Genomic DNA, 9,669 nt, shown 5'->3' with positions numbered 1-9,669 from the left:
TTGGCCAATGAGGCTTGCAGGAAAAAAACCCGATTTTGGCTTTGGGATTGTCTAATGCAATTATTAGAAACATACAAATTAAGAAATTATTTCAAATTTAGAAGAAAAAGGCCCAGAGACCTGAAAGCTGCAGTAATAATAGCTATAACTTTTGTAACGGGTATTTGTATGGTCCAGCACAATAACCGGACCACAGTGTGAGAGGTTGTGTTAGCTCGAGCTCCGATTGTAGTAACATTATTACAGCAATAATGGAAGGATTAGTGAAGGAACTGATGAATCTAGTTGGAGCTCTGAGGACGGAGTTGGATTCGCTATGGGAGGAGGTACGACAGCTGAACAACATCAGGAAGAAATAAAGGAGGCGACCAGTATTAAAAAGACCGTCTTGGCAAGTTGTAAAGGACAGGGGTCTTAAGAAGACCTTGGCAAAACCGACAACTAATAGCCTAAGGACTCCTAACGCATTTGATGTGTTAGAGGACGAGTGCTGTGGTGAACCTGTAGTTCAACGAGGAGGCAAAGGCAAAGCAACGAGGAGCATTGAAGCGCAGGTTCCACAAAGTGCTCAAAAGGAAAAGGGAGGAACGAAGCAAAGTTTGGTTGTGGGAGATTCCCAGGTGAGGTATTTAGACAGAACTTTTTGTGCCAGAGATAGGGGGAACAGGTTAAGGGTTTGCTATCCGGGAGCTGGAATTGGTGATATTGTTGGAAACATGAATATGACGGGAAATGGGAACAAACCCATTATTTGTATTAGTGCAGGGGGTAATGATGTTGAGCGTGTTAGCAGTGAGGAACTAATTCAAAGATTCAAGACAGCCATAGAATTAGTTAGGAGCAAGGGAGGAATCCCGATCATACGTGGCATTCTTCCAAGAGAGGGAGTGGGAAATGAATGGATGTCGAGGGCACTTGGGGTCAATTGCCGGCTGGAAAGAAATTGCAAGTCTAATGCAATATCTTTCATAGACAACTGGGAACACTTCTATGGAAGAAGTGAAATGTATGCTCGGGATGGGGTGCATCTATCGAGGGCTTGGGTGGTAGATGTTGCGAACTCGTTGGAACCAGTGGTTAGAGGCGTTTGTTTTTAAACTGTTAGTAGATAGTGGTATAGGAATTGATTTGGAGGAAGGAGGTAATAAAAGTATGCGTTTGTGGGAGAAAGGAATTGGCAAAATGATCAGGGAAAGAGAAGGGCCTCGAAATAACAATTCACTTAGGGTGTATTACACTAACAATAGAAGTCTAAGAAATAAAATAAACCAATTAAAAGGCTCTTGTTTGCACAGAAAAAAATAGATATTGTGCTTACCGAAACGTGGATGAATGTAGAAAAAGAGACCTATTTGCAGAATATCAAATAAATGGATTTAAACCATTTCACACATTAGACGAGGAGGGGGAGTAGCCATATACGTTAGGGACAATTAGAAATGTAGTCTCAAAGAGGGAATCAAATCTGAGCCCCACACAAACTATTTGGATAGAATTAAACGAAAAAGCAAATAATATTATAATAGGAGTTATATATAGGCCACCAAATTTAGACAGAATGGAAGCAAAGCATCAATGGGATGAAATATCTAGATCGAAAAGTTTGTCATGGGTGACTAAATTTAGTGGAATAAACTGGTTGAATAAAACGGGGAATAATGAAGCAGAAGATTTTCTATAATTAATTGACGATTGCTTTCTTTCGCAACACAATTAAGGAACCAACGCGGGAAAATAATATTTTAGATTTAGTGTTAACTAACAGGGAAACACAAATTAAGGACATCAAAATAGGGAGTGAGCTAGGGAACAGTGATCATAAAGAAATCAGATTTAGCATAGAATGGAATAGATCTGTAGGAGAAAATTTTGTTAAAGTACCCGATTTCGAAAAGCTAATTTCAATAGCCTAAGAAATTTTTTGGGTCAAATAGATTGGAGAATCTTGGGTATGGAGTGTGGGCCGGTCTTGGAGCTGGACGTGAGCCCAGCGATAGGTGACGTAAAAGGGGTTTTCGATGTGGATTCAAAATATAACTGTGGTGGTGTGTGTTACTGATGAAGTCTTGGTTGTAGGGTTGATATAAAGCCATGGCTTGGTTATTGACTTAATACTTAAACCGATACATGACTAGCAGCTTCCAAGCTGGTAGCGTCCTGTACGCTCTTGTTTACCTCCCTTACTGGCGTCTCAGCCGCCGCACATAGAAAACGGATGGTACCATTTTCTGTGAACATGACAACCTATTTAAAAATATTCTAAGCGAAGCCCAGGAACGTAGTATACCAAAAAAATTGAATAGCTCGAATAATAATGATCCAAAGTGGATAACAAAGGATCTGAAGAACCTTATAGGTAAAAAGAGCGTGGTACAAAAGGATTAAGAATGGGGAAGTCAGTTTAGAACAGGAATTCGTACAACTGGTTAGAAATACTTGAGAGAGATAAGGAAAGCGAAAAGAAACTACGAAGTTCGCATAGCAGGGCAAGCAAAGACAAATTCTAAAGTTTTTTCAGTTTATATCGAACAGACTAGGGAAAGTATAGGTCCATTAAAAACAGACATGTCAGATAACGGATAATGACGAGGAGATGAGTAGTATTTTTAATAAATATTTTATCTCTATTTACTAAAGAGGAACTTAACACCATGCCTTCAGCCGAACAAGTCTATGTGGGTGGGGACGTGGACAGGTTGACTAGTTTAGCAGTTACCAGGGAGGATGTTATTAAACAAACAGTAAAACTCAAACCAAACAAATCCCCAGGGCCGGATGAAGTGTTTGCCAGGGTGCTTAAAGAATGCAAAGAGGAGCTTTGGGAGCCACTGTCTACCATATTTAATAAATCAATAGTCAGGCAGAGTCCCAGAGTCGTGGAGGGTTGCTAATGTGGTACCAATTTTTAAGAAAGGAGATGGATCACTTGCATCAAACTATCGACTAAAGGACTAGGAGACCGACATACATTCTGTTATATATAGAAATAAAGTATTTATTCAGTAATTAAATACAGGTATTCTCTATTCTGGAAATATTTTTAACATGCTTTAAATGAATTTGATATACAATTTGTATTTTTTCCAACAGTGTTGCAGACGGGGTTCACGTTGCTTGAGGCAGGATACGTAACGTCCAAGAACACTGCCAACATTCTTTTCAAGAACTTGCACATTATTGGTAAGTAATCAAACACCCGCCTTCGTTTTTAATATGTGAAGTTCTCGCCCATTTCTTGAGAAATGTATATTTGGTTTTCCAAACCCAAGTCTGCAGGTGTTATGCATAATTTTGAAATCATAAAAATTCTACTACCATATCGTCCTCTTTAATCCTTCCCTGGCCCGCCTTAATTACTTCTTTCCAGTACTGTCTCCATCACTTCTTTTAGTGCTTATTCCTGTACTAAACATCTACCTTATTGCTCTCTCCAGTCATAAGTGCCACAGCGTACTTGCTGGTAGGGTTCCAGCTGGCATTTGGAAGAGGAAACAGTTTCTCTGGCATGGGCGATTGGACATACGGGCTGGCGGACGAGCGCCTGGTCTTTTGGTTGTTCCAGTTCGCGTTCGCTGCCACAGCTGCCACCATAGTCTCCGGGTCGATGGCTGAGCGGTGTGCCTTCAACGCCTACCTCATCTGCTCCGTCATGCTGTCTGGTGGGTGGAAGGAATCCGATTCTCTTTATCTCTGTTTCTGTGTCTCAAAATTCATAAGAGGAGACTAACATTTGCACAGCTGGCATATGTAAGACAGCCCCTATGGTGTACCTGGATATGACAATGTTTGTGTGTTGGTACAGCTGTGGTGTACCGTGTTATGATAATATTTGTGTTTGTACAGGTGTGGTGTACCCTGTGGTGTCACACTGGACCTGGTCAGATATTGGCTGGCTCAAGACTTAATACTACCAGGACTTCGGTGGCTCCGGCGTCGTCCACCTCACAGGGGGCGTGGCAGCTCTTGTCGGGGCTGTAATTCTTGGGCCCAGAATCGGTCGCTTCGGACCCAAGGGCAAGGAGATACGTAGACACACTGTGCCGGTATGTTCATAGAACATAAGTAATATGTGTTATTATATGAGGTCATGAAGCAATATATAATTTTAGTGGAATATCATGTTTAATACAAATATTACACGTCAAGGTGGAGGTGTAAAGTTGTGTTTGAACTTCCAGCTGGCAGCTCAGGGATTCTTAATCCTGCTCTTCGGGTTCCTGGCCTTCAACGGAGGGTTCCAAGCGTCCATCAGCCACGAGGTTGATGCTGTAGCCATTGCCAAGGTTGTCTTCAACACTGCGATATCGGCCTCTTCAGGAGGCATCGCTGTGCTCTTGATGAATCATTCTAGGAGGGAGTCCCTCTGGTCCTTCCTAATGGCCCTTAATGGTTCTCTCGCTGGCATGGTAAGTACCGCTCTGCACTGTGTGGCCGGGAGTCCATCTGGTGCTAGTGTGATGGACTCTGCTAGCTGTTAATTTTCATGGATGGACATTTAATTTAAACTTAATTTAGTATTATGATAACATAACTAATTTCTTATCAAAATACCGTTACTTGCAATATGTATGTGAGTTTGTTTATCCAATGCTTAAGGACATATTTCCATGACAGGTGTCAATCAGTGTCGGGTGCAACGTTGTCCAGCCATGGAGTGCCTGTGTCATTGGTACAGTGGGTGGATCAGTGTTCCTCGCCATCCATACCCTTCTGCCCAAGTTGAAGGGTACGTCACAGATTCTATCGCCGCTCAGTTTTCTTAACTTTGTCTTAAGAAAACACAAGCAGCCAGTTTTATCTAACTTGAATTTTAAATATTTAACCTAATGTTATGTTCTGTAGATGTAAAGAAAATACTTAAATATTATTCTCTTTTCATATTACTTCAAAGTGTACGTGCATATTGGGATTCTTGAGTTTGAGTGTAAAGTTAATTAATATTTCTTCCACTGTTTACGACCCACTTGATGCTGTGGCTGTGCACATGGGAGGTGGGTTGTGGGGGCTGGTTGCTGTGGCCCTCTTCCAGGATGGTGGCATTGTGTACGGGGGCAGCGCGGAGGTCCTCGCCTGGAACATAGTGGGGGCGCTGGCCATAGTGGCCTGGTCTGGTGGTCTTTGTTTGGTTATGTTTGGTTCCCTCAGGCTGCTCGGCGTCTTGAGGGTGCCTCCAGATATGGAAATTGCAGGTAAGTGAAGATAATACAAAGTTTCCACGTTTCGTATTATATAATTGATAATTGTATTATAATTGTTATGTTTTCAGTGTTATGAACACAGTCATTATACATTGTATATGTTTTATATCTCTAACAATATCTGTACGCCAGGAATGGACCTCTTGAAGCACCGGGAGCCAGCTGACGCTTGGCTGGAGAGCCAGTACGATGGATCCATAAATGCACAGAACAAGAGGAATTCAGGTAAGATGTCAACCAAGTTGCTTTTAAAGTTTAGTGTGTGTGATGTTTGTCTATATATAATGGGCCCTATGCACCCTCTTCACAAAGTCGGTGGATGAGTGTTGGAGACCAGGCTGTTGTGCTAAGAGTGATGGGGAGGGTGTATGTGGGGGAAGACTGCGAGGGTGGTATGGAGGGAGATAGTGAGGGTGTGTATGAGGAATAGATAGGTAGGGAATGTAAGGGGGTGATGGGCAGGGTGTGCATAGATTGAGGGATTTATTATTATTAACATCTTTATTGACAAAATTAATTACAATTTTTCCTTATCTGAGGATTTAGATTAAGTCTTACTGAAGTGAGGATAATGCTGGTATCCTCTGTCACGCAGGACAGAGGGTCATACACAAGACAATAGGTCTAAACTGTAGGCGGAAGTACATATATATCATGGTTACAACCAATGTTTTAATGTATGGATGTGTGAAAAAGAGGGAGGGTGTACAGTTGGAATGGAGATGGTGTGAAGATGTTTATAATTATTACGACAGTGCATATTGAAAATAGTTACAAGAATGGTAAAAATTTATTAAGTGAAAAAGGGGGGCCATGGGATAGGGGTTAGGGAGAGACCTAGCCAAGTCATCCTAGTCATCGTCGTAGACCCCATCTAGTATGTGTGTGTGTGTGTGTGTGTGTGTGTGTGTGTGTGTGTGTGTGTGGTGTGTGTGTGTGTGTAAAATAATATCTATCCATCAATCTTCTATAATGATCCGTTATTTTTCCAGATCTTCTAGCCAACATGTCTGCCCCAGAGAAATGTGGTGGTACCAATTTCCAGAACCCAATTCCACCCAAAGATGGTCAAAAGTGTGCGAATCGTTCATCGTGTTCAGTATGTTGTTCGCCCATGTACCCCGGCCTCCCTGAAGCTAGTCACTTCAACCCTACAATGACGGTGAAGGTAACTGAGCATTTGACAAACTTTTCCAACATTCTTTTTCTTTATTCGTTTACACACACACGCAATTTAATTATTGATATATATATATCCACCATTCACTTAATGATCCCATTGCTTTCCAGATTTCCTGGATCTTCAACCTTCGAACCCGGAAGTAAGTGAATGCAATCAAGAAGTTTATGGATACAACCCAGCAGCAGCCTACGGTCCTCCCACCCCCAGCAGCAGCCTACGGTCCTCCCACCCCCAGCAGCAGCCTACGGTCTCCCACCCCCAGCAGCAGCCTACGGTCTCCCACCCCCAGCAGCAGCCTACGGTCTCCCACCCCCAGCAGCAGCCTACGGTCTCCCACCCCCAGCAGCAGCCTACGGTCTCCCACCCCCAGCAGCAGCCTACGGTCTCCCACCCCCAGCAGCAGCCTACGGTCTCCCACCCCCAGCAGCAGCCTACGGTCTCCCACCCCCAGCAGCAGCCTACGGTCTCCCACCCCCAGCAGCAGCCTACGGTCTCCCACCCCCAGCAGCAGACCTACGGTCTCCCACCCCCAGCAGCAGCCTACGGTCTCCCACCCCCAGCAGCAGCCTACGGTCTCCCACCCCCAGCAGCAGCCTACGGTCTCCCACCCCCAGCAGCAGCCTACGGTCTCCCACCCCCAGCAGCAGCCTACGGTCTCCCACCCCCAGCAGCAGCCTACGGTCTCCCACCCCCAGCAGCAGCCTACGGTCTCCCACCCCCAGCAGCAGCCTACGGTCTCCCACCCCCAGCAGCAGCCTACGGTCTCCCACCCCCAGCAGCAGCCTACGGTCTCCCACCCCCAGCAGCAGCCTACGGTCTCCCACCCCCAGCAGCAGCCTACGGTCTCCCACCCCCAGCAGCAGCCTACGGTCTCCCACCCCCAGCAGCAGCCTACGGTCTCCCACCCCCAGCAGCAGCCTACGGTCCTCCCACCCCCAGCAGCAGCCTACGGTCTCCCACCCCCAGCAGCAGCCTACGATCTCCCACCTCCAGCAGCAGCCTACGATCTCCCACCTCCAGCAGCAGCCTACGATCACTGACCCTCCAATGACCTGCCATGTTCATAATTTGTAATTTATACGATTATCATTACCGTATAAATTATAATTAATGTGATAAATACTGTGCGTTTAGAATTTAGTTTATTACTATGTGTACCGTGGGAGAGTGATGTGTGGTGTGGGACAGTGATGTGTGGTGTGGGACAGTGATGTGTGGTGTGGGACAGTGATGTGTGGTGTGGGACAGTGATGTGTGGTGTGGGACAGTGATGTGTGGTGTGGGACAGTGATGTGTGGTGTGGGACAGTGATGTGTGGTGTGGGACAGTGATGTGAATGCAATTGTGAGACAGGGATGTGTAGGGTGAGACAGGGATGTACACTGTTAAAGAGTTTTAATATTTCAAGAACTTTTTGTTTAAAATTTAGCCATAATAAATCAATAAAACTCCAACACATGTGTTCTGTTTAGCATTGGGCCTCCTTAACCACTGGCAGAGATGAAAGTTCCTTGTATATCTTTTGCTTTAGCACTTGCACTGCTACAGCCTGGGCTGTAAATGAGAGTATAAGCTACGGCTGGGCGAAAATATACATGAATTATGTGAAAATTAATATTAAATGTTAAACAATTTTCCAACTTATTTGCTTCAGCATCATGATAACCTCATCCCAATATTTTCATAAATGAAATTTAGACAATTTTTTTTTTAAAGAAGAACGTTTTGTTGATAAGGAGAATAGTTCCTATTACTTGGGACTGAGGGATAATGCAGTAATAGAGAGATGCAAACATCTGTACGATGCACAAAGAAGAATAGTGGCAAGAAGTGTCCACAAAGTGGATATGCAGCTGGTGCCTTTATTGCATTGCTAAGAAATACATAATAACAAATAATAATGAGTAAGTATGTTATTATGCTCTATTTTGTTATATATCACACAAATACATTGTCTAATGGTATTATCTGTGACTCATCTATGTCCTCAATTTTTTTTTTGGGGGGGAGGGAGATTATTTTTCTGATTTTGTTGTAACCTCTACATCCTGGAGAATGCATACCCGTCCCTACCTATGTGAAGATAGAATAAAATTGGTCAATAAATCAGTCATAACTGGCAAAACTTGGGACTGAATTTTTTTGGGCTTATTTTTTCACAGATTTCAAACTATTTTTCTTGTTTCTTTAGATTTTGATGATTAGGAACCTGATTAGGGCTTTTTGATTTATAAAAAATATACGCTAAATATACCCCCTAAATCAGTATAATTATCCCTATAGTGTGTGTTTGGGGGTTATTTTTTCTTGATTTTATTTCAACACATTGACCTACAACTTTCACATTTCGAGTACGAATGCCAAATTATGTTTATTAAAACATGCAAGTGAATTAATTAGAACTACCTTATACATTGTCAATAACTTCGACTTCAATTATCTCTAAAAGTTGAGTTTCAACATTGAGTCAGCTTAAAAAAATCCAGTTTCTGACCGATATTTTTACATATAGTGTGCGCCGCTAACTGTTCTTCAATCCTATTAGAATGGATTTTTCATAAACTAAACGTTTTGAGTTATAAATTTTGTTTTCTGAATTTGGTGCACATTTCAAATCCATATTGACGATTTTATTTTACAGTAAACTAAACTGAAAATCTATATTTTAAATCTATTAAAATGAAAATTATATACTATTCTAATAGCATAATAACACAAAATGAACAATTGGCGATATATAATATTTTGCAGCCGATTTGAAAATCTGAAATTTTCAATAATATATTTTATAATAATTTTGATTTTTGTTGTTTTTCGAGTTATGTTGGTGATTATTTAGACAAAGTTGGAGTGTTTGCTTGGTAGATTATGCACAAAAAATTGGAAAGTGTTAGAACAAGTTTAAAAAAATTTAACTTAAGGTACCATTAGGTCCTGTCGTATATATACGCCATGCGCAGTTTAAGGGTTAGGGGACTCGGCAATCCCCTAAATTTATTAAAAATGTGTCCATGATAATCTATAATCTTCGATCTATAATCTACGATCCTCAACAGGTTGTAGCGTTGTTGGAAGAGTCGTGTGTAAAGGCTGCTCTGACTAGGTATTCCTTAATGGATTTTTCTATTTTCCATGCTAGCATAGGTGGTCTTTGTGGGGAAAGTCGATTAGGTCGGGTGGTCTCTATAGGTTTCTTGGAGTCATTACAATACTTCTCATTCTGTTGAAGGTGCTTTGCCAATCCTGGGAAGTATAGTGTGGGTGATATCCATAGGTTCCCTTCTCCTG

The 9,669-nt window shown here is 42.4% G+C and overlaps 1 protein-coding gene across 1 annotated transcript; it reads left to right on the top strand.

The window, feature by feature from the left end:
- Positions 1 to 316: 316 nt before the first annotated feature.
- Positions 317 to 8,608, top strand: LOC123753678 (putative ammonium transporter 1). Its single transcript, XM_069322861.1, has 8 exons — positions 317 to 398; positions 3,091 to 3,180; positions 3,435 to 3,659; positions 4,147 to 4,406; positions 4,892 to 5,189; positions 5,331 to 5,423; positions 6,191 to 6,366; positions 8,573 to 8,608. The coding sequence occupies exons 1-8, from the start codon at positions 317 to 319 to the stop codon at positions 8,606 to 8,608; spliced, it is 1,260 nt and encodes a 419-aa protein (XP_069178962.1).
- The last annotated feature ends 1,061 nt before the right edge of the window (positions 8,609 to 9,669 follow it).

This window comes from Procambarus clarkii, chromosome 11 (genome assembly GCF_040958095.1).
Source record: "Procambarus clarkii isolate CNS0578487 chromosome 11, FALCON_Pclarkii_2.0, whole genome shotgun sequence".
NCBI classification, from domain to species: domain Eukaryota; kingdom Metazoa; phylum Arthropoda; class Malacostraca; order Decapoda; family Cambaridae; genus Procambarus; species Procambarus clarkii.
This window is presented reverse-complemented; position numbering and strand designations above follow the sequence as displayed.